Source organism: Cupressus sempervirens, chromosome 6 (assembly GCF_028749045.1).
Source record: "Cupressus sempervirens isolate cs-2001-9-10 chromosome 6, ASM2874904v1, whole genome shotgun sequence".
NCBI classification, from domain to species: domain Eukaryota; kingdom Viridiplantae; phylum Streptophyta; class Pinopsida; order Cupressales; family Cupressaceae; genus Cupressus; species Cupressus sempervirens.
The window spans coordinates 342,142,359-342,168,566 of record NC_143123.1 but is presented as its reverse complement, the minus strand read 5'-3'; the positions used below and the strand labels follow the sequence as shown (position 1 = coordinate 342,168,566).

The window sequence follows — 26,208 nt, the reverse complement described above, 5'->3', positions numbered from 1 at the left end:
GTTAGTATAAATATTAAAATACAAATATTAAATAATATTGTGCATTATAATTAATTGAATAAATACAATCCCTTACTTGAAAAATGAATGTAGTTCATTTGACTGAACATATTTTTTAAGATTTTTTTTTTCATTTCAGCTTTTAGACAACATATAACTTCCTACGTACCCAAAAGAAGAAGAAAGACGTGCCACTAAACATCCTACATACAAAAGGGGTTTCTAAAAGATAGAAATCTACATAGACACACGTGGTAGTCCAGATGACAATAAAAACCATAATCTACTTGTATTTGAGCGTAGCAGGGTGCCCAGAACTACTTGAAGGTTTGCCAAGTACGCTGGCTCTAAATGGCGATCTCAAGCTTTTCGTCTACGGGCAGGTCTCTTGCAACCCATATTTCCAATCACTCCATGTCATCACCACACACAACAACTTCAAAATTTCATAGCAGTCTTCCGTTCGCCCGGACAACTCCTTTCACCATACAGAAAATTACTGTAAATTGTAAAGCTACAACCCAGACGGGACCGATAGAGGGGAAGTATGCCGTTGCAGATACACAAATTGTTCAGCTCCAGCCCTCGGCAACGCAAGTTGTGAAGGAATTCTACGCTAAGATTAATAACCATGAAGTGGAATCGTTAGAAGATCTTATAGCAGAGAATTGCGTGTATGAGGACCTCGTATTTCCCCAGCCTTTCATGGGCAGGAAGGTAATTTTCTGTCCTTAATGTATTAAATTAACTTTCAGTCTCATGGGAAGTTAATCTAATGAGCTGGGTTTTGATCATATTAGTGGATTTCATGTCTTATGTATGCAATTAGTATTATGACATTTTACTTTAGGGCTTTGAAGAACTTATTCATGGTGACGTTTTATGAATTTACTAATTTTAGACCTTCTAGTGAACTCCAAGACGACTGGAATAGCCTTATTCCTTCCGTCGTTTCTTGCTTTCACCTTCCCATCTTGTTCTATTACCTAGTGCTTTATTTGCTTGAATTGCAATTCCTGCCACTTAGCACTCTCTGTTCCACTATACCTATTGCTTAGAACCTTTGAAATCTATAAAAAATATCTTTTTCCAAGGATCTTACGCTATTGATAGTTGAGAATTGCTCTATTTGTCAAATACATTGCTTCCCACAATGGGGAAAATAGGAGTGGGAAGTCGTTTCTATGTTTAGAAAATAATGACCGAATCTCTACGATTTGTAAGTAGGTTGTTTTAATAGAAGTTGGCTAACAGTTTTGGAAATATTTACCTTTTGGCAATCGATTTATGAAAAAACCCCCAAAAGTAGCTAGCAAATTAGTGAACGAAGAAATCAGTAAGATATTTTTCTGTCACATTAGTAGTGTTTGAAAAAACAAGCTGCTAATAAGCAATGAAATCTTATATAGGTAACCGTAATAGTAATATTCCATTAGTCGTGGAGTGTGTCTTCTAAAAACCCTCCTCTGGGAAAACATTGCTTCACAGTGGTGGTGTTCGAGAAAGCAAGCTGCTCGCAAGCAATTCAATTTATAGCATTAAATATTAATTTGCAAAAGCCTTGTGGAGTGGGTCACCAAGAAATCCTCCTTTGTGATTTTGATGCATGAGCATTCTTGGTGAGGTGGTAATGTTGCAAATGTGGTAATGTTGCATTGCTGAAAAAACACAGCAAATAGTAATCAAAACAAAAAGACGGTTCTTCTATTTCTTGTTGTTCCTTTCTTCCTTGATATGGAATTGTGAGTTTGTGAGAAGTCAACTCTAAGGCTTCTATGATCGCCACTACTTTAGCAATCAAGAAACCTCCTTTTGATGAACTTTGCTAAACACTTTTACCTGTGCTGATATTTTGTCAAACAATTGGTCTAGCCAAGTCAAGGTTAGAAGCTGAGAGGAACTTTTTCTTGAGTCCAAGTGCATCGTCCACGCTACTTGGATACCTTCATCTGGTCATCAACAAGTAAATATATTCCCATCACTAAACCCCATGTAATGTCCTACTTGGGAGCCCTTGGAAAACAAGGATAAAACATACGCTAACATATTTTTTGTTTGTTAAATAAAGTATAGATATAGGCATAAACCAATCATAATGATCGCATGTAGAAGACTTAACCAACTAACCAACCATTCCCAAATGTACCATTACTTTCAAATGCATATACAAGTTCCTAGATGACTAACCATTCAAGTTCATTTTTGGCTAAAACACACAAACACCGTGACAACTTTCCTAACCATCTCAAAAGTTTCCAATAGTTGTTTTGTTCTAGGATGGGAAGATACAACTTCCAATGGGTATCCCAAAAACAAAATCGAAAACTTCAAAAAAGTCTGGAAGTGCTCATTGTCGAATGTGCGCTAATGTCAAAACAATATCGTGCGATAAAACTCCAGAAGGAGTGTGGTAAAATACTTTATTGCACGTTATGATGCTCCAAAAGGTGAGAAACTTCACTAGTAAGTGAGGCAATAAAATACACCACTATGCACGATAGAATGCACTCCAACATTTCATTGTCCGATAAGATGTCCTAACTGTGCGCAATAGAATGTTATCTTGCATTTCATCATTCAATACAAAGCACCTAATGAGTGCGATACAATGTCTTGACAATCGAGGAAACAAGCACGAAAGCCAAAAGTGAAAAGAAACCTCCACATCAATGAGTACCAAATATGCACAAATCGATGAGATAAGCACTCGATCATACCTTAAATAGCTATACAATGTATAATCAGCTAAATCATCTAACTAACAAGATACATGAAAATCTTAGTACAATAAGGATCCACACCAAGAGTGCAAGTATAAAAGTGAAATCAAGAGGATAAGAGGAGGGATAAGTCAACTAGATCCTGCATCTGGAAGAGGGCCATCCCTATTGTCGATCCTTAGTAGTGGTACAGGTAGCAACGCCTTCCAACCATGTGGAACCCGTAGGCCCACCCTACGGTGCACATGGAGATAATGACCCAACCACAATCACAAAAGACAAAGGTATCCAAGGCTAATACACACGCCAAACAGTGCATGACACAAATACTCAATGATCATGAATGCAATGCAATACATCAAGTCACTAGCAATACACACTAGAGGATAACTGTGTAGGGACTCTAGTGGAGTGTAATCGCTTGGCTCATACAGCCCAAGTTGCATATAGTGGTATGGCAAATCAACTCTCTCGGAGGCTACAAACCACATGATGGAACTCAAAGTTTTGGCAAAATTTAGAGTCCCAAGTACCATGAATAGGGAAAAATCTTCATATTCACTCTATGTAATCCTTGTCTTCAAATGTGTTCCTGCCATTCTAAATCCTAGAAGCCAATTTGATGTATGCACACGGTGGTCAATTTTCAGATCTTACCCACTACTTATGTTCAAACAATAAAAGTCATGATCAGAAGGATGTGGAAAAGGAAGTTGGTTTATTTATGCATGCATTCCGGCACTATACAGAAGTACTTGATATCACATGATGAGGATATTACCATCAATGTCTAAGCTACAATGAAAGGTATGTTAGCAAGTTTAATGATAAGGTATTTATAGACAGGAATGTTATATAAATGATTGACCAAGGTGAAATCAGAGAAGATAAAGTCTATGACATGGAAGTATAATCCATAATACAGTGAAACTAATACAACAGAGATGATGACAATAAGATGAGTACAGCTCTTATATTGGCAATCATGAGGATCCAAGATAACGGACAGACCACTCAGTTCTTAATCTATTTACTAAATATATGACTCTGGAATCAAGTACAGCATTAGATGCAGCAGGGCTCATCAAGCAACAGATTGTTGAAACAGAACACCAAATGAGATCCCTGTTTGAGCAAACGAATTTTTCACCAAAGCCAGAATGGGTAATATAACTGCTCTTCAAATTACAGATCAATTTATTTTCTACAACCAAAGAAAAGGAGTGACTGAATCTAGAAGGACATAAAAATTATGTTTGATGTGGGGCTGCTTGTCTTTCAAGCATTAATCTACGGGCTACAGCGATAACAGTAATATTAAGGTCAATTCTCCATTGGAGGTTGTCAAGACAAAATGCACACTTATGAACATAAACCAGTACGTCTCAATGGAAGAGGATTGTAGGAGACCTGAAATGAACATGCTCACTCAGCATTGACATGCCTACGTCAATTCCTTAATACTGAATATTTTGGTGGATAATGTCAAAGAATGAAATGAAAGAGTTAGAAAATAATGATACGCGGAGGAAGAAAACATTGATTGCAGATTATAGATATGTGCCTACTGTCAAAATGAACGTGCATAGAGAATGAAAAGAATTTGTTTGAGATTGTATACAAACTATTGAAAGCATGGGGGAGAATGTTGAAATGAGACAGCATCCTCTATTTTTGTATATGTCATCTTTGGTGCATAAAAGCTGAAAAAGCCATAAGGAAAACGATGCAGCAATGACTAAAAAACAAATGAGCAGCCTACAAGAGTTCTCCGTAATCCACAATAGAACAGCAGCATGTCTGAATTATATGACTTGTTTCAAAGGGATGAGATCTCAATGAAAGATCAAGTTAGACACAATCAATTGAATGATTAATCTGTCATAAAGAAAATGGTTGAACAATAGCAAACGTAAAGAATATGTCAATAGCGAACATGGTTCATGTAAATAGATGAAGGCAATAATGACAACAATCTTCATGGCAAATGATGACCATCCACATCAGAACATCTGTAGGAAAAGAAAGGAAGAATATCGACCAAGGAATTATGATGAAGGACCACGCAGCACTACCACACAGAATGTTATTCAAACAAGCATCCACGTCCCATAGAATGGAACGCACAGGTCATTGGGAGTCTCGACTCTCTATACTTTGTAAAACAATTGACAAATTGCGAAGTCACCATTGTTTCCCAGTGAAGCGATAACAATAGTTTATTATCAAACACACCCGACAATTATTTTCAAAGGGGTATGATTTTAGAATTTATAAGGTATGATCTTCTATATTCAAAATATAAATAGAAGATGGTCTTCTGAGAAAAAACAAGACATATTTAAAAAAAAAAGGTTTTTGAAGAAAAAGTATTTTACATTTACTTGTAAGGAGGAATAATGAGTGAAAATATGACTTTGTAATATAAATTTATTTATTATATTTTAATGATAAATAAAAGCCTTTTTGCCTTTTTTATTTAAAAGGCATGGAGACTTAAATTGTAGTTGATTCATCCTCTGTAATCATCTTTAAATTCTATAAGCAATTTAAATGTCAAATAAGTGGACTAGATCATTTATGGCATATTAAACTCGATCATCCTAGATATAGTGAAATATCAAATTGTTTCCATATCTAGGTCCAATTTGTCTCCCTACCATAGGAGTCAAAGTTCAATTTGGACTATTCTAAAATTGTGTACATATGTTTGATCTGTTGCATTTGGATTATTAAATTGTTGACAGTATAAGTGTGTAGAATTTTATATAGTTGTACGTAAAAATCTTCATTGTAGTGGATTTTGTTGCTTGAATAAGCAAAGGCACCGATCTTTTTGAATTATTGAAGATCGGGTTTATAAATGAAGTCAAAAAATCTATATGTTCCTTCTTACAAGCATCAAATCCATTATTGACTAATATTATACAAAAATTCATTCAATTCAAACATTCAGCATTCAACATGTAATTGATCGAGTTGTAGGGCTTTGCCAACCGAAGAACTCACCAAAGCTTAAATTCTCTATAGAAAAGCCTTGAACGAAGCAGTTAGTGTTTGAGGTGAAGGTCTACCTGCTTGGGTGTAGTGGAGCCTGAAGTGCAGGGGAATCAAGGTCATTCCTCTTCCTTGGCTAGAACTGATTGAGGAATCCTATTGGAGAATTGGCAAGCTGTTGGATTTCTAATCTGTGGTTTTGGGAACCAACAGATTGGCAACTCTGTTGGGGAGAGTTGCTTGCAACAAGCGTTGTGAAGTTACCTAGAATATTAGATTTTGCAGACTGGGATTAGTAAGTAGTTGTATTAGTTTTGTTTCGAATTGTACTCTATTGGAAGGAAGGACCCGGAAGATCAACTCAATCAATACATTCCTTGAAAGAGGTGGCGACTCTATTCAATAAAGTTTTCAGTTGGTAGCTCTGCTGAGGGAGAAGACTCAGAAGGAGATGATGGATAGTTTTTCCAAATGTACCGATCATTTCAAAGAAAGCCTTTTATTCTAGATGGCATCAGGCCATTGGATTTCAGCAAGTTTGGTTATGAGCCTAGCAGGTTATCCCCAAAACTTTCACAACTTGTACCAAAGTTCCATGGAGACTGGGATGAATTGGCAATTTGGCATTTGGATGCGTTGTTATACATTCATAGAGGACTATGAGATTTGCGCAGAGGATTAAGTGATGAAGTTGTTTGTTAGAACATTGAGGGCCCGTTTGGTAATAGGAATATGAGTGGAATAGGCATATGTAAATTCTTAAAATTTTGAATTCTTTGTTTGGGTGCACTAAAACGGAATTGCGAATAGGAATACGTATTCCAATTTTGGCCCAAAAATGAGCATTTGTTATTCCACCAAAATAGGTGGAATTGGAATACATATTCCTATTCCATTTTTATCTATTTTAGAAAACATAAATTTTTGGGTCCGTGAATTCCCCATCAAATTCTGTATAACAAACGAATTTTCTTAATAGAAAAAGAAATAACTAATAACTGATTTCAAGTAGAAATGAAATTAATCACTCAATTAACTTTCGAACATAAGATCCATTTTATGAGATATTAACAGAAATAACGATTAATTGAATAATGACTAACTGAATAATGAATAACTGAAATAACGATTAACTGAAATAGCAATTAACTAAAATAACGTTTAACTGAAATAATGATTAATTGAAATAACGTTTAATTGAAATAACGATTAATTGAAATAACGATTTCCTAACATTCCTTGTAAACAATTAAAGTAGATTACTGCCATTTTACTATACTATAAGAGGAAACAAAAACATAGCAAGGATATAGAAAGAACATATTAAAAAGTAGCTGGTGAGTCTTTAACTAGTTGTGCAAGCCTTGGCATTCGGGTAAGAGGAGAAATATTGACTTAGGCTTCACCTCCCAACCTCGGATTGTTGCAAGATTGTTGGAAGCATTAATGCTGATGATATTCCTATAGGGGAGTATTGTAGATATGTTACTATGATGGTATGTTACATTCATGACTGAGTTTGTCATTGATGTCAACATAGTAGTTTTCTATGGTATCTGACAGAAGAACAACGGAAAGATCAAGTTGGTACGGACTACTAATTGAGTATTCTAACTATCCGAGGTTATGGGAGATACTTTTGAGTATCTAGTATATGCAGTTAATGTGAGAAGAAGAAATGATAAGTCTGAAAGAAGTTATGTAAGTTTTGGTGATGTTTGCTCTGAGATAGAGTTTACAGAGGCATGTTCTGGTAAACTTGTTATATCTCTTAGTAGAATTGTTATTCTGAGAATTGAGGTTGAGGATATGAAGAGAACATATTGATGATGACGTGGTTAAGTTCGCTCGTCATAATATTGTGTGTACGAAAAGATATTCAAGTTGCAAGGCGGAAGATTAATGTTATCACTAAGTGTAATGTGTTCTTAATGTGGTCCTATAATGATTAATTGAGAAAGTCTAACAATCGACTCAAGGAATTGTTTTGAGGACGTGGTATAAAGGAAGGACATTTTCCTTTATCATGGATACAAGGAAATGATATGAAAAGTAATTGTGTAAGTAGTACAAGTGCGGAATGCGAAGTTGAGCAGAGTAGAGTAGAAGTGAAGGAAACTTCATTTGCGAGGTTTTGTTGAGTGATCCAAGGTTTGATATTTGGAGACAAGGTCTGACAGTGATTGATTCGGTTAACATAACAAAGGAAAGAAGAACATAATAGTAAATTGCATGTTTGAGTAGTGAGCTCTTCTTGTAGTTGAAATTGCATGTTTGAGCAGTGGGCTTATCTTGCATACATTGTACTACAACTCCTAACAGGGATTCAAAGTCTCCTAATAGAGACTCTATGTACTAAATGTTGTAATAGACTCCTAATAGGGTCCATCCTCTAATAAGGAATATTTATATTAGTACATCATCTTCACTGGGGTTTTCTCTCTAATCAAGGGTTTCCCTAGTTAAGATATCCAGTGTAATTGTCTATGTGCATCTTATTATGGTTGCTGTTTACTTTGGTTGAATGGTTAAGTTTGTTTACAAAAGATAAATGTATTAATTGTTGGATAACTGATTCACCCCCCCACCTCTCAATTATCTTGGTGGACTATTGTTTCTAACAATTGGTATTAGAGCATCAGGTCCTTGAAGATAAAGTTTAACAACTTTGGGAGATCTATGGTGAACATATTTAGGAAAGATAGTCCTACATCTGACAGAAGAAATTTCGACACCAGACTGATGGAAATTCTTGGCGAATTATCAAATTTGTGTAACGAGTAGAATATTGAGTTTTTAGATCCAGAATCCTTCTGTTGTATACAAGGGAATAGTAGCACAAGCGAAGATAGATCCAGATTAGAAGAAGACATAGAGATAGAAGGTGGTATTGATCTACTTACAAAGAGAGAACCAGAAGGAATGAAATTTTTTGTTTTTTATACATGTAAAGAGTTTGGTCATTTTTCAAGTAAATGTCCTAAGAGATTGAGAAAAGCTAGAAAGAGTTTACTTTCGAATAAAGTTGAAGAATTTAGAGAAAGTATGGAAAGATCCTTGAAAGACTGTGTAAATGAGTCTAGACTGGTTAATGAAAAGCAAGTATCAGAAGAAACAACTTTGGTAACCATTATGAAAGGTGTAAATGTGAGAATTGATGAGAAATTCAGGATACAAGAGAGAATAGTTGATTACAATTAAGATGATGATGTTGCTACTAAGCCAAGGGATGATGAGGTATTTCTTGAGACTAATAATGATTTGCAGAATGAAGGAGAGCCAAGGTAGGAACAAAGCTTGGAACCTTCAGTAGAGCCAAGAGTTGAGATAGCAACTCCTACTTCAGGAAAGAACATGATAAAGAATCACCCATCCGAGCAGATCATCAGAAGTAAAGATAAAGGTGTGATGACAAGAAGCAGAGTCAATGAAGAACTATGTTTGATATCTCAAGTTGAACCTAAAAATGTAGATGAAGCATGTAAAGATGATTATTGGAAACAAGCCATGAAAGAGGAATTGGATTAGATAGTAAAGAATGAGACATGGGAATTGGTTCCTAGACTAACAGACAGGAATGTGATAGGAACTAAATGGGTATTTAGGAAAAAGATGAATGAACAAGGTGAAGTTGTAAGGAACAAAGCAAGATTGGTATGTAAAAGTTACTCACAGTAAGAAGGAATAGATTATGAGAAGACCTATGCTCTAGTGGCTAGAATAAAAGTAGTAAGATAATTCTTAGCCTATGCAACACGAAAGAAATTCAAAGTGTATCAGATGGATGTCAAGTTAACATTTCTTAATGGAGAACTTGAAGAAGATTGAGCAGTCTGAAGGTTATCCTTTGATAGATGACAAGGACATAGTATGTAGATTGAGGAAAGCATTGTATGGCTTGAAGCAAGCACCTAGAACTTGGTATGCAAGGTTGGACAAGCATTTGACAAAGCTTGGATATAGCAAAAGTATGGTAGATAGTAATCTCTGTTGGAAAGAAATTGATGATGGTTTGATGATTTTGGTAATATTTGTTGATGATATCATATTTGGAGGAAATGATGAAGAAAGTGAGAAGTTTGCAGAAGAGATGAAGAAAGAATTTGAAATGAGTATGATAGGAGAGATGAAATAGTTTCTAGGATTACAGATTGTACAAAATAAAGAAGGAATCTTTATTTCTTAGACTAAGTACTTGAAGGATTTACTGAAAAGGTTTGGCTTGAAAACATGCAAATCCGTTGGAACACCTATGGTAACTGAACACAAGTTATCTACAAAGGATGAGACACTTAGTGTTGAGTAGAAGAAGTACAGATCTATGATTTGAGGATTGCAATCTTTGACTCACACAAGGCCGGATATAGCAAATGCAGTTGGAATTGTTGCAAGATTCCAAGTTGATCCCAAAGAAGCACATTATGCAGTAGTTAAAAGGATATTTAGATATCTGAAGGGAACATTTAAGTTTAGTTTATGGTATGAGAGATCTAATGATTTTAATTTAAGTGCTTATACTGATGCTGATTGGGTAGACAGTATGGATGATAGAAAGAGCACCAGTGGTGGAGCCTTCTTTCTTGGAGGAAGATTGGTTTCTTGTTAAAGCAAGAAGTAGGATTGTACATCACAAAGTACAGCGGAAGCAGAATATGTTGTAGCAACAAACAATTGTAACTAAGTTGTTTGGATGAAGTAGATGCCGAAGGATATAAGGATAGAAATCAATGAACCTGTTGTCATACATTGTGACAACACAAGCACGGTAAATATGTCTAAGAATCCATTGTTGCATTCAAGGACTAAGCACATTTCTATTAAGTATCACATGTTGAGAGAGAAAGTTACAGAAAAGGAAATCAGGTTGGAGTATGTGAGCACTAAAGAGCAGATTGTAGATATATTCACTAAGCCTCTTCCCAAAGAGACTTTTGAGTATTTGCGAGGTATGCTTGGGGTTATGCCCCTTCCTACATCAGAGTAGAAGATGCACGAATGCATCAGTCCACTGTAATAGAGCACCATTGTTGTCTGGACTGAATGTTGATGCTTTTGTATGGGGGAGTATTTGTGATGGACAGTCATCTAGGGCTCTTGTTAGATATTGTTTTGAACGGTGTCTTTGGACACTTGAGCTAAGTAAGAATCAATTGTTGCAGAGTTTGATGTAGTAAAGTTAGTTGCTGAAACCTTTGACATTGATGTCAATGGGGGAGAAGTTAGGCATGAAAAACAACATGTACAACATGATAGTTGGAGAAGTTCGGCATAAGTATAGTATGATCGGAAGAAGTACAACATATAATGACAATTTGACAGAAAGCACATTGAGGTATATCAATGAGTGAGAATGATTGATGAAAAGGATTTGAAAAGAAAGATGAATAGTCTTTTTGTTGGTATTCTTGGAACTAGATGTTTTTCATTTATGTTGCCATCAATGCCAAAGGGGGAGATTGTTGCAAGCATGAATGTTGATGATATTCCTATGGGGGAGTATTGTAGATATTTTACTATGATGGTATGTTACATTCATGACTGAGTTTGTCATTGATGTCAACATAGCAGTTTTTTGTGTTATCTGACAGAAGAATAACAGAAAGATCAAGTTAGTACGAATGACTAGTTGAGTATTCCAACTATCGGAGGTTATGGGAGATACTTCTGAGTATGTAGTATATGCAGTTAACGTCGGAAGAAGAAATGATAAGTCTGGAAGAAGTTATGTAAGTTCTGGTGATGTCTGTTATGAGATAGAGTTTACAGAGGCATGTTCTGGTAAACCTTTTATATCTATTAGTAGAATTGTTATTTTGAGAATCGAGGTTGAGGATATGAAGAGAACATATTGGTGATGACGTGGCTAAGTTCACTCATCATAATATTGCGTGTACGGAAAGATATTCAAGTTGCAAGGCAGAAGATTAATGTTATCGCTAAGTGTAATGTGTTCTTAATGTAGTCCTATAATGATTAATTGAGAAGGTCTAATAGCTGACTTAGGGAATTGTTTTGAGTACACAGTATAAAGGAAGGGCATTTTCCTTTATCATGGATACATGGAAATGACATGAAAAGTAATTGTGTAAGCAGTACGAGTGCGGAATGCGAAGCTGAGCAGAGTAGAGTGGAAGTGAAGGAAACTTCATTGGCGAGGTTTTGTCGAGTGATCCGAGGTTTGATATTAGGATCCGAGGTTCGTGACTTGGCCTACAAGGTCTGACAGTGATTGGTTCGATTGATAGAACAAAGGAAATAAGAATATAATAGTAAATTGCATGTTTGAGCAGTAAACTCTTCTTGTAGTTGAAATTGCATGTTTGAGCAGTGGTCTCATCTTGCATACATTGTACCACAACTCCTAACAGGGTTGGCACAACTCCTAATAAGGTTGGAATCTCCTAACAAGGATTCAAAGTCTCCTAATAGGGACTCTATGAACTAAATGTTGTAATAGACTCCTAACATGGTCCATCATCTAACAAGAAATATTTATATTAGTACATCATTTTGTGGGCATCATCCTCAATGGGGTTTGCCCTCTGATCAAGGGTTTCCCTAGTTAACATATCTAGTGTAATTGTCTATGTGCATCTTATTATGGTTGCTGTTTACTTCGGTTGAATGGTTAAGTTTGTTTAAAGAAGATAAATGTATTCATTGTTGGATAACTGATTCATCCCCCCCTTCAGTTATCTTGGTGGACTATTGTTTCTAACACAAACCATATCCATCCCCACACAATTTTTTGACAAGAAAGACCCTCCCTACCCCGGCCGGGATCAGGCTTGGGGCACTACTACTCTAGCCTCCTGAGCAATACTGGTGTTTAGAATGTCCGCACAATTATGGACGGACATGTCTGAATAACTGGCACTACTGACATCATGTGATCTTAAGAAGACAAACGTGCCTTTAACGACCTTGGCCAAGGGTTTGAGATGGGTTTCTATTACCTGATCACCACTGCTCGACCTGACAATAGGAAACGATATAAATGGACATGTGTGAGCTATCATATGATTCATTTAAAAAAAATTATATAAGTATGTTATGTCATAACTAAATTTATTTTCATGTTATTACAAATTTCTCTCTCACCTCTTCACCCTTTTCCTTGGCCATACAACCGGGTGAGTCCCAGGTGTATATAATCTTAGAGTATCCAACTCTTTTGCAAAGCCCCAATAGGGGTAGAAACCTTGCAATTTTCAGTATATCAAATAATAGAGAATGATCTTAATAAGCTTGCAAGGATATACATTCTGATATACTAGAGTAGAACAAAGATGTATAACTTATCATGTACAATTGGTCTTGACTCAATACGAAAATATTAGACTCATTGATAATACAATACAAAATTTCATGGATGTACTTCCTTCTGCTATAGTCTTGAATGTAGGATTAAAAGGATGAACGTGTATCATTCGAAAAGGAAGATGACCACTTAACTTGGTCTGATTCAATCAAAGTAATGTGAATCGGAATCGGATCGGAATCGGCAAGGCCGAATTGAATTGTGAATCGGCAATGAATCGGCAATGAATTGGCAAATTTGAAAAAACCCTTACATTTAAAGATTTTAACAATTTAAAACTTATTTCATGCTCCCTTTATTGAATATAACTTAAACACACTATAACATCATCAAATAGAAGTTAAAACTTTACATAAACATAGAAGTTTGGAACATAAAATCCATCACATACATAAGTATGTTATCTAAAATGTAAATTGTAGGCTAGCTGAAGTAAATAGAAATCAAATGATCATAATGATTTAAATCATAGAATGTATGTAAGATGATCCATAAGACATCAAATCATAAATGTATGTAAGAATCTAAGATGAAGATCCATGAAAGTTTGAAACATATGTCTATCAATGATTTAGTATCAATATTTGTAAACAAAATATAAAAACAAGGCTCCAGCTCAAGCCTCAGGCTCATAGTCATCATCATCCTCAACATTATCCTCAAGCTCAGCCTCAGCCTCAGCGTCAGCCTCAGAGTATCCAGTTTGCCTAGTAGCAAGGCGTCTAATGTAGGTCCTAGAGGACTGCCGAGCCATATCTCCCGCATGTAAGATGGGCTCATGAACGTCGCTAGGGCCTGTGTTTGTGTGTGCACGTGTGCGTCTACCAATGCCTGAAGAACGTGCTCTAGCTGCCTCAACCTCCATATCCACCTGGTCGACCCACACAGGGTCTTCCTCAGTGAAGACTAGATCCACAACCTCTGTGAGCCACTCTGATTCTGGATCAATCTCCTCCAGAATGATTGGAGAGGAGTCAGTGCCCAAAATCTGTCTGATCCTACGGAGGTTGTAATGAACAAAGACAAGATCATTCAACCTCTGCACTGTCAACCTGTTTGTCCTCTTTGAATGGATGTGCTCGAACATGGACCAACTGCACTCACATCCAGAAGCGCTGCTTGGCTGACTCAGAATACGGATGGCAATTTTTTGAAGTGTTGGGGTTGTGGCCTCAAACATTTGCCACCATCTATCTGAAATAAGGGAAAATAAAAACAATTAGTCTCATTTGCAAATTACAAGTCAACTCTAAAATTACATAATCAACTTTAAGTTTAAAATCTAGATTCATGAACATTGAATATATTATTTAATTTTTACCTGGCTGTAGTGTTATCTGAGCATTTATGGCCATCCTGCTAGAGAAAAGTGGCCCCTCTTTATTGTTGAACTGGTCTAGCTCACCAATCACAGCAGCGCTATCTTCATCGCTACTCAACCTTTGAATCACTGTGTATAAGCCAGTGAGAACCTCCGCATCTGCCTTGAACTTAGGACGGAAATGAAATGCTGGATTCAGATAGTAAGCTGCTGCATGGATGGGTTGATGGAGCTGATTCTGTCATCTCCTCTCGATGATGTCCCAAATAGGGCCATACCTCTCCTACACTCCTGCATATTGGGCTCTGATGGCCTCTTTGGCCCTATCCATGCCCTCATAAATGTAGCCCATAGAGGGCTTCTCCCCATCAGCAGTTCGTAGCAAAGCTACAAGGGGCTCAGTGACCTACATTTAAAGTAAAACAAAAAATTTGAGTGAAAACTTAAATATAAAATAATATAACTTAAAGTAAAAGTAAAATACTAAATGTTAAATTGCAATAAATTTACCTTAAGGATTTCTCTAGTGGGTTTCCAAAAACCATCATTATCAAATATGCAATCCGCCACATCTATCCCTACAGTGGTCGTAGCATAGGAAGAGGAAATCCACTCCCGCCCAATAAACATGCTCCTCAATTCATCCCTTAATGTCAACAAGGACCGCAGGGTGATGAAATTCGAGGCAAACCTCGTGATACCTGGGCGAGCTAACTCCTTGCCTTCTGTGTACTTCCTCATTGTGCTAAGGACAAATGAATGATTATAAATGAATTTACATATTTTTTTTCCCTTTCCACACATGACTTGACAAACTCAAGTTTGCCAATTTCCTCCAACATGAGGTTAATGCAGTGTGCCGCACAAGGGGACTAAAATATGGTGGGGTGCCTCTCCATCAAATGTTTACCTACAACAATTTTAAGTCAACTAGAAATTCAAATTTCAAAATTCAAATAAATTTATTTTCAAAACTTGAAAAGTTAAAAGTTTACCTTCAGCAATATAACTTGTTGCATTATCCGTCACCACCTGGATCACATTTTGTTCTCCCACTTCTGCTATGACTTCTTCAATAGCCTCACATAAGTATGTGGCATTTTTTATATGTGCGGAAGCATCAATGGATTTGATGAACATGGTATATCCTACAAGTAACAAAACAACGAATTATAATATTAAATGGATCATTAACAAATTAGCATTCAACAAATCAAAATTTACAATTATGTATGTAAGAAAGTAGAATGATCAATCACCTCCACAGGATACAAGAAAATTGAGGAGTGTTCTATTCCTCCTATCTATCCAACCATCAAACATGATGGTGCAACCCTTTGCAATCCACTCCTTTCGGTTCTCCTCGAGCTCAACCCTCATGTCCTCTACCATCTCATCCAAGAGGTATCCGCTCAACTTAGCCTCAGTTGGGGCTTTAAACCCCGGACCACAAATAGCAACTGCATCTATCATGTTCTGCCAATAAGGAGCCCTGTCACAAATAAAAATTTAGATGTCAAAGACTCAAATTATAAAACAAGTAGATATAATTAAAGTTTTACTTTTACTTTTAATTTTAACTTTAAAAAAAACAAAGAAAAAATAATCAATTACTTGGCTGCAATAAATGGAATGTTGCAAAAGTACCAAAATTTGCATATCTCCTTTCTGGCAGCATCATGAATCTCCTTGTTCAAACCCATGCCCTCAAGCGTGGGTTGGAACCAGGAGTAGTGCGGGGCACAAAGTAACTATTTATTTTGTTTTTCCGTACTCTAGGCTGCAATAGGTTGGTGTGGGACTTTGTCTTAGTATGTGACCGACTAGCAGTAGCACTAGCATGAGTAGAAGAACTAGGATAAAAAGGAGGCCTAGAAGAAGCCTCTCCAACACAACCTACGGATGCGGAAGCTGATGCAGATGTAGATGTGAATGTGGTTGCGGATGCGGGAACATGGGAGCCAATACCCCTTAACCCTTCAAGTTGCATTTTCCTATTCGCTTTGCCTTTTTCAATTTTTTCTAATGCCATTAAGCAAGTGCATTTTGCCTCAGGAGTTTGGTGAGTGCAAATTGTAACATTGTGTCCAGGTATAGCAGCAATGTGGTATTTCAATCTATAAATACCTCTAGAAGTTATTTTTTCTTTACAAAACATACATTTTGTTTGATATTTGGTTCTTCCAGGAAACTCTTCGTTATATTTCCAACATTCATCTTTTTTGCCCATTGCGAATTTGCGAAAAATGGAAGCAAAGGCTGCTGCAATAATTTTTTTAATGTAAAATATCAAAGTTTGAAGTTAATAAAAGCTACAAAACAACAAACCCTAGTTTGCAACTTAGTAAAAATAAAGAACATTCAAGATCTAAACTAAAAATCTTGAAAACTATAAAAATTTAACAAAAAATGCATTACACTAAAAATTTAACAAAAAATGCATAATACACTAACATGCAAAAAAAAAAAAGAGCACTTACCTCTTGCAAATGAGTTGAGGAGTGTTGATATTGGCTCCTTAATGCTCCCAATGCAATTGATGGCCTCCCCAAATGGACTGCTAATCTCTTTGGTGCTCTTCCTTCTTGCCGGTTAGAAACTTATGGCTTTTCGTTTCTCTTCTTCTCTCTCACTTTTTCTCTCTTCTACTCATGCTTAACAAATAGAAGGCCTTTCAGGGTTATAACAAAGAGAATAGGTAAAAAAGAAAGTAAAAAAAAGAAGTTATTTTTTTTAAATTTACAAGTCCATACTTTTCATGCTGCGGCTGATTTCTTGGCGATTTAGGCGATTTTTTTGGTGAATCGCCGATACAAGCGATTCGGGCAATTCACTCGATGAAATTGGCGATGGTGATTCCCGACACCAAAAAAATTGCCATCTACGAATCTGATCGCTGAATCGGCGATTCACGTGATTTCAGCACGATTCTCGTTACTATGGATTGAATGGAAATGTGAGCCTTGGCTTGACAACCGGTTCCCTCACAGAAGTAATCCGTATGCAATTTCCAGAATAAATATGATTTTCCACCTTCAGCAAGGGGTAAGAACATGAAAGAAGTAATGTAGAAAATGCAGAGGTAAATCGTGTGGAGAACAAAATTCATGTCTTTGGCTTCTCTCGACTTCCAAATATATAGAGGCATTCGATATATCAAAGGCTTCCAAGAACCGGTTCCCTCACAGAAGTAATCCGTGAAGTAATCCGTATATAGAGGCATTCGATATACAGAAGTAATTCATGTCTTTGGCTTCTCTCGACTTCCAAATATATAGAGGCATTCGATATATCAAAGGCTTCCAAGAACCGGTTCCCTCACAGAAGTAATGCTAAACAACCGGTTCCCTCGCAAAAGTAATCCGTATGCAATTTCCAGAATAAATATGATTTCCCACCTTCAGCAAGGGGGTCGAACATGAAAGAAGTAATGTAGAAAATGCAGAGGTAAATCGTGTGGAGAACAAAATTCATGTCTTTGGCTTCTCTCGACTTCCAAATATATAGAGGCATTCGATATATCAAAGGCTTCCAAGAAGTCATAACTCTTAGAGAGTTAAAACATTTGTCTTCTTGAAACACCGATATCATATGCCAAGTTTACATTTCGGCCTCTTATAAAGAAATGAATAAATATGGAAAAGAACTTGAAGGTTATAAATCAAAGGATAATTTACAAACGTAATTATCTACTTGCACTTAAATGTATTTTATTAAGATGACATCATATTATATGTTTATCCAAAGTCGTATCTTTTAAATATGTATATCTAAATACATGCTTCATTTGGAAGACTATTTTATTTTCTTGTACACACATTTAAATGTACATATTAATTAGATAGAATCTTGTATAAAATAATACTATGGTGTCACCTTTATTTCTATAGCTATGTGTACGTACATAAATATGTATTGTAATAAAGTGATGGAAATGTCAGCCATAAGCCGTTAAAGGTATGTACTTTAATTAAATTAAAATCATTAATGTTTTTAATGTTTATCTGATAGCTCATACGTGTCCAAATGATTGTACCTTGCTATACAAGTCGCTAGGTCCTTACCAAGATAGTTAGAGGTCATACCTATCGATCAGATAAATGGACTAAGGTAGTACCCCATTCCGTAGATCCCGTTAAGCAATGCTTCTCCCTTTTGTCTATTGAGTGCTCTTGCAATCACCCGTGCAACAATTTTCTACAATATTACCAAGTTCCATGATAAATCCACAATGACATTTAACATTGATATTTAACACGGAATTTAGTTAATAACCATAATTCCAAGACCAAGCAACTGCTAACTACTATCATCATCATATGAAAAATAATGGATAATGACCATCCTCATTAAAAGTTAAACCATTTCATAGGATACAACGGTTATATTTAACTACCCTTTTCACATGAATAGAAAAGAAAACCATTCAACTTAACGGCTATAATAATTTAAATTAGGTCAAAATTTGGGATGTAACATTCCAACTGAACCAAACAAGAATAGGAATACGTATTCTTAGTTTCTATTCTAGAATACATATTCCTATTCCCATATTCTTATTCTCGCAGCCAAATGGACCTTGAGAAGGACAATGCAAGATAGGCGTATGAATCATTGTCCACACAATGTATCTCATCCTGGAAACAATTTGAACAATGGTTCCTATATGAATTTCATGATGCAAGCGAAGAAGATAACATGTGTTATGAACGATATGAAGGCCAAAATTGCAGCATGGAAGAAAATCTTGACATGTCTCTGCTTGATGCCTTTTTCGGTTTAGAGAGATTTGAAGGGGAGTCTTCGACGCATTTGTGCATGAGGATGACAAACACTTATCATAAGATACAATTAGACATCATGCCCCCATACATGGAATTTATAAAGATTTTTTTTGAGTTGGGAGCCTCACCAAGTGACCCCGATTTGAAGCTTCTTTTTCAGATATTGGAAGAAGGTGATGGAGATAAAGAAAGATACATTGAAGTGTTGCAAGAACATAATAATCTTTCAGATTTGAATGTAGAAGAAGTTATTGGTTAGTCTAAAAGAGAATCTGCCCATGATGATACGACAGTGAATGTAAAAATGAGGAAGAAGATTCTCTGAGTGTGGAAGAAATTTCAGCCTTGTTAGATATAGAGTATTAGAAACATATTGAGAAAAGTTGTCCAATATTTTTCTCAATTCACTATGGTGAGCAAGCTGATGGATCAGTTCATTCTCAAGGGGTACTGGATGAAGGAGATGGTAATTTACAGCAATCGTATAGTGAAGATGAAATATAAATGCATACAACATGTGAATAGGAGGAAGTTTCAGATGAAAGCTCTCATGAAAGTATGCTTGAATTCTCTATGTTCCTGAATCCGTTGTTTGAAGAGGAAGCAAATGAAGCTACATCTGATTTCTCTGTGTTGTTGAATCCATTGTTTGAAGAAGAGTCCTAATTTGGAAGTTGATGAAATTCATTCAGAAGATGAGACATCTTTTGATTCATCCTATGAGCCAGAAGTACAACAAACATGTGAAGATGGGATTGAATCAGCCAAGCACAATGAGGTAATCATATGAGCATGATTCTGAAAATTATCTAAGTAGATGTGATTTATCTTCAAATTCTTTTTGTGAAGAGAAACAATGTCTACAGTATGAAGACAGGGCAGAATGTGTGCAAATGGAAAATCAAACAAAGGAGACTCATTTTGATGTCGGTATGACTTATCAAATACATAAGGATCTTCTATTCAGCAAAGACAAGAGTGCACCTGGTGACTTCTCAAAGGAAAGACATAAATCAGATCCTAAAGACTATATTGATAAAGTAAAGCCAATAAGTATTATTTGTAAGGATGATACACCTGATACAAGTCTGAAATGTGGGCAGCAGATTGAAATGATGAAGGGAAAGTATACCATGATCAGGAGGAAGGAGTTGTTACATGATCAGAATCAGGTGTTTAATAGAGGAAAGAATCAATGTTCATTTTGGGGGGCCTGGGGCCACCCAATTTTACCGTGCATCATGTTAAGCATGGATGCAGGGTCTGCTTCTCCAGAGATAGCTGGAGTCTCATTATGCCCACAAGGGGCATATGTCCCAAAAAGAGCTACTGTCCCAAGTGCCATGAATAGGGGAGAATGTTCAAATTCTCTATTTGCAATCCTCGTCTTCAAATTTGTTCCTGCCATCCTAAATCCTTGAAGCCAATTTGATGTATGCACACGGTAATGTTTTTAGGATCCCTGATAGAGTTATACAGAAGATTCAGGTATTATCTGGTTGAAGAAATAATGCTCTGAATATTTGATATGTATTGTTGTGAATAGTTCAACACACACACACACACATATATGACTGTATTTCAGAATTCCTTGTAACTGGTATGTAGCAGATCTTCCTTGTAATAGGTAGGCAGCAGATTATATAAATTTGCTGCAGGAGGTACTAAACATGTTGAAGACTTGGTATTGTTCACTCCGCAGCAACTCATACTAAGTATATGGGCAGGAGTCATGTCTATGTAGATATATGACTCTATGTGGCTAGGGTCATGACCCTAAGTGGACACAACCCGACATAATTGTGCCTTTTCAAATACTCTGCTGATATGTAATCGCAGATCAGAATTTATGCCTGATAGGTATTAAGGAAAATACTTCATTTGTTATATGAGTTTATAATAAATATATATATGAAAGAATTTCTAATACATATATAATATGTACTTCACTTCTACTGAAGCTACATTTTAATGCACACAGTGGTCAATTTTCAGATCTTACCCACTACTTATGTTCAAACAATAAAAGTCACGATGAGAAGGATGTGGAAAAGGAAGTTGGTTCATTTATGCATGCATTCTGGCACTATACAGAAGTATCCGATATCAAATGATGAGGATATTACCATCAATGTCTAAGCTACAATGAAAGGTATGTTAGCAAGTTTAATGATAAGGTATTTATAGTCAGGAATGTTATATAGATGATTAACCAAGGTGAAATCAGAGAAGATAAAGTCTATGACATGTAAGTCATGAATACACAATACAATGAAACTAATTCATTAGAGATGATGACAATAAGATGAGTATAGCTCTTATATTGGCAATCACGAGGATTCAAGATACCGGACAGACCAATCAGCTCTTAATCTATTTACTAAATATATGACTCTGGAATCAAGCACAGCAGTAGATGCAGCAGGGCTTATCAAGCAACAGATTGTTGAAACAGAACACCAAATGAGATCCCTGTTTGAGCAAAAGAATTTTTCACCAAAGCTAGAATGGTTAATATAACTGCTCTTCAAATTACAGATCAATTTATTTTCTACAGCAAAAGAAAAGGAGTGACTGAATCTAAGAGGACATAAAAATTATGTTCAATGTGGGGCTGCTTGTTTTTCAAGCATTAATCTATGGGCTACAGCGATAACAGTAATATTAAGGTCAATTCTCCATTGGAGGTTGTCAAGACAAAATGCACACTTATGACCATAAACAAATACGTCTCAATGGAAGATGATTGTAGGAGACCTGAAATCAACATGCTTACTCGTCATTGACATGCCTATGTCAATTCCTTAATACTTAATATTTTGGTGGATAATGTCAAATAATGAAATGAAAGAGTTAGAAAATAATAATACACGGAGGAAGAAAACATTGATCGCAGATTATAGATATGTGCCTAGTGTCAAAATGAACGTGCATAGAGAATGAAAAGAATTTGTTTGAGATTGTATACAAACTATCGAAAGCATGGGGAAGAATGTTGAAATGAGACAGCATCCTCTATTTTTGTATATGTCATCTTTGGTGCGTAAAAGCTGAAAAAGCCATAAGGAAAACGATGCAGCAATGACTAAAAAACAAATGAGCAGCCTACAAGAGTTCTGCGTAATCCATAATAGAGCAGCAGCATGTCTGAATTATAGGACTTGTTTCAAAGGGATGAGATCTCGATGAAAGATCAAGTCAGACACAATCTTGAATGATTAATCTGTCAGAAAGAAAATGGTGGAACAATAGTGAATGTAAAAAACACATCAATAGTGAACATGGTTCATGTAAATAGATGAAGGCAATAACGACAACAATCTTCATGGAAAACGATGACCATCCACGTCATAACATCCATAGGAAAAGAAACAAAGGATATCGACCAGGGAATTATGAAGGAACACGCAGCACTACCACACAGAATGTTATTTGAAGCAGCATCCACGTTACATAGAATGGAACACACAGGTCATTGGGGGTCTCTATACTTTGTAAAATAATGAACAAATTGTCAAGTCACCGTCGTTTCTCAGTGAAGCGGCAACAATAGTTTTTTATCAAGTAGACCCAACAATTATTTTCAGAGGGTGCAATTATTTTCAAAGGGGTATCATTTTAGAATTTATAAGGTCATGATCTTCTATATTCAAAATATAAATAGAAGATGGGTATTTTGAGAAAAACAAGACATACTTAAAAAAAAGCATTTGAAGAAAAAGTATTTTACATTTACATATAAAAAGGAATAAGGAGTGAAATGATGACTTTGTAATATAAATTTATCTATCATATTTTAATGATAAATAAAAGCCTTTTTGCTTTTTGTTTATTTAAAAGACATGGAGATTTAAACCATAGTTGATTCATCCTTAATAATCATCTTGAAATTCCGTAAGCAATGTAAATGTTAGATAAGCGGACTGGGTCATTTATGGCATTTTAAACTCAATCATCTTAGATATAGTGAAATATCAAATTGTTTCCATATCTATGGCCAGTTTGACTCCCTACAATAGGAGCTAAAGTTCAATCTTCACTAGTTTTAAATTGCATATATATATATATATATATTTGATCTAGCGCGTCTGGATTATTAAATTCTTGACAATATAAGTGCGTAGCAATTTATAAAATTGTACATAAAAATCTTCATTGTAGTTGACTCTATTGCCCGAATAAGCAAAGGCATTGGTCTTTTGAATCATTGAAGTATTATTATTGGGTTTATATTTGAAGTCAAAAAATCTATATCTTCCTTATTACAAGCTTCAAATCCATTATTGACAAATATTATACAAAACATTCATCATTCAACTTGTAATTGATGGAGTTGAAGGAATTTGCCAACCTAAGAACTCACCAAAGTTTAAATTCGCTATAGAAAAGCCTTGAACGAAGCAGTCAACGTTTGAGGTGAAGGTCTACCCATCTGGGTGTAGGAGCCTAAAGTACAAGGGAATCAAGGTCATTCCTGTTTGTTGGCCAGAACTGATTGAAAAATCCTGTTGGAGAATTGTCAAGCTCTTGGATTTCCAATTTGTGGTTTTGGGAACCAACACTGCGCACCAACTTTTGAAGAAGAATGACTACTGTCTAGAGATACCATCTTTTCATCAACTCCATCGAGATGCACAACTACCAGTTGGATGGGTAAATCTCATATTTTAAATTAAAATTTATTATTATCCCATTTTTATTAATTGGTTATCACTTTCTAGAACCTCTCCACGTTACCTTGTTGATCACTTCTAGGCTGGGGAACCCTAGAGTAGCTACTCTATGCGTCTACCCATACATACCCTTTCTTGTTATACAATGAGTGCCATAAGGCAATGCGAATTCCCAACCCAACCCCCAAATAAATAATCACTCTATTGGTCCAAATCCAGGAGCTCGGGGCTTGCAAGATCCTACCATAGGCACACTCAGAAAGTACTTCAAACTTCTAAGCTCCGCCAATTTCAAGGGAGAAAGATTTGAAATGAATTATTAGGATTTGTTTCATGTGGCTTAAAAAGAAAAATGCTCTAGTAATTAAAGCATTTATCATTACAAGTACTGGTATTAAACTCAAAATAACAGTAGTTCTCCAGTCTGTTCAATTTTAATATTCAACATTTTACTGTTTCTGGGTGCTTCTGTCATGTTTTTTTTTTGGAAAACTTGTTGTGAAAACTGATCAAATGGGGAAAAAAAGGAAATTAGAGTCGGAAAGATTGGAATTGAGTAGAGAATTGGAATAGTGGTTGCAGCGAGTAGGATGGCTAAATTTTCTCAAAATGTATGAGGGTTTTGATGAAGAATTGGTAAATGAATTTTTGCAGAAATTTCATGTTAGTGCTACCAAATTCTGTGGTCGAATCATTCATGTTACCATGGAAATTATAAGTGGACTCTTTGGTATTCTAGTAGAAGGAGAAATAATTACCAAGCGGACCACAAATTTGGAAGAGTTGGTTGACCAATTCTATAATGCTCAGGGGAATGATAAAATGCCAGAATTGGTCAAGAGCAATGGTAATACTAAAGGGGTCAATAGAGTATCATTGTATGAACCATTGCAAGCTCTACTAATGGTGCTAATGCAATACTTCACTTGTGAAGGCCAGTATGCAATGTTGCTTCGCCCTAGTTTGAAAATGTTGTACCATTACAGTTTGGTGAACATAGGCCTGAATTAAGGGTGAACATAGGCCTGAATTAAGGGTGAACCTACCAGAATTTCTCTTTCATCAATTGTCAACTATAATTCCTAAAGCCAAGATAAAACAAAAAGAGGTAAGATATCAATCCCTCGTTCATTTGATTCTAAAGTATTAGTTTGTAAAAAATGGCGTGGGAGAAGAATCTTGGTATAAATTCTTAATAGGGGAAGGTAGTGGTAGTATTCTTGAGGTCAAGAAAGTAAAACGGGAATCCAAAGTTCAGTTGAAACAAAAACCTAGGGTTCAAGAAACAAAAACCTAAAACCCAAGTAAAATGCAAATCTAGGGTTGAAGGATTGAAGGTGCCTAAATTTAGAAAGAATCATAAGCAAAATTTGAAGAAAGAAATACCTATTGTAACTTGGCATTCTCCTAGGTTTCTTTCTACTGAAGCAAAGCCTACAAAGGTGGATACCCTATCTAGGAAGAAATAGAAAACTCCTAGTAAAAAGAAGAAACTTGTTGAGGATAGAGCTGGGCAAGAACAAAAAGGAACAAAAAAACTTGAGCAAAATTATCCAACCATGGAGCAATTCAATGAAACAATAGGAGTCACACAAGAACCTCCTACTGAGGGAAATATTCTTGAAAAAAAGCATTCGAAAAAGGGAACGAAAGAATCTTTTCAAGAATCCCCACATGTAGTTGGAAGTCTTCAGACGAATCCACAAAAACCATCTGAAGACAAAATACATGAAATTCATGACTGTAATATTAATCAAATAGATGATTAGGAACCTTCTGGCTCTATCCTTGATTTTCCAATTCATGATAATTCAAATGAGAATGAAATTCATGTTGATGAAAATTTGAGTTCTGGAGAAGAAAGTGCAGAAGTAGAATTTGAAGCACCAAAAGAAGTTGAAGATGAGGAGTTGTTTCAGCGAAGAGAAGGTAAAGAGATATTGCAAGATGAGGAAATATTGCAAATGCCAGTGAGAAAATTTTTGAATGAGGAAGAAATGCAGTTAAGAGAATCCATTCTTCTCTCACAAAAAGAGAAAGAAATTGAGGAAGAAAGAAGAATAAGAGATATCATGCATGCTCAGATGCTTGAAAAGAACATCAACTTCAACAACAAATTGAAAATTTGGAGAACCAAGATAAATTGAAGGATGAACAATTGAACACATTGAAAGGAGTTGCTTTTGTTAAACATGAACTTGCAGATATCAAGTTAGGATACGATTATCAAGTACAAGTGTTGAGACAAGAATTGCAAACTGCTTGGGAATTGATTGATCAACAACCATCTACCTCTACAACTCCACCTAGATATAGGCACCAAAATGAGGAATTACAACAATAATTGGAGCAGACCATTAAAGAAAGGGATAAAGCTAAACGTAGGGTAGAA

At 35.8% G+C, this 26,208-nt stretch overlaps 2 protein-coding genes across 3 annotated transcripts in view; one reads left to right on the top strand and one right to left on the bottom strand.

Moving 5' to 3' along the window:
- Positions 1–299: 299 nt before the first annotated feature.
- LOC149552534 (uncharacterized) overlaps positions 300–26,208 on the top strand; it is a 54,414-nt gene continuing 28,505 nt past the window's right edge. For both annotated transcript variants that reach the window (XR_016352948.1, XM_089788117.1), the window contains exon 1: positions 300–717. Coding sequence is in view for 1 of the 2 variants with exons in the window: in XM_089788117.1 (XP_089644243.1) it covers positions 352–717 (366 nt within the window). In the remaining variant the exon portion in view is untranslated. The remainder of the gene's footprint in view (positions 718–26,208) is intronic.
- Positions 15,611–16,269, bottom strand: LOC149552535 (uncharacterized). Its single transcript, XM_089789795.1, has 2 exons — positions 15,974–16,269; positions 15,611–15,851 (listed from the first exon to the last, which is right to left on the bottom strand). The coding sequence occupies exons 1-2, from the start codon at positions 16,060–16,062 to the stop codon at positions 15,611–15,613; spliced, it is 330 nt and encodes a 109-aa protein (XP_089645921.1). The 5' UTR covers positions 16,063–16,269.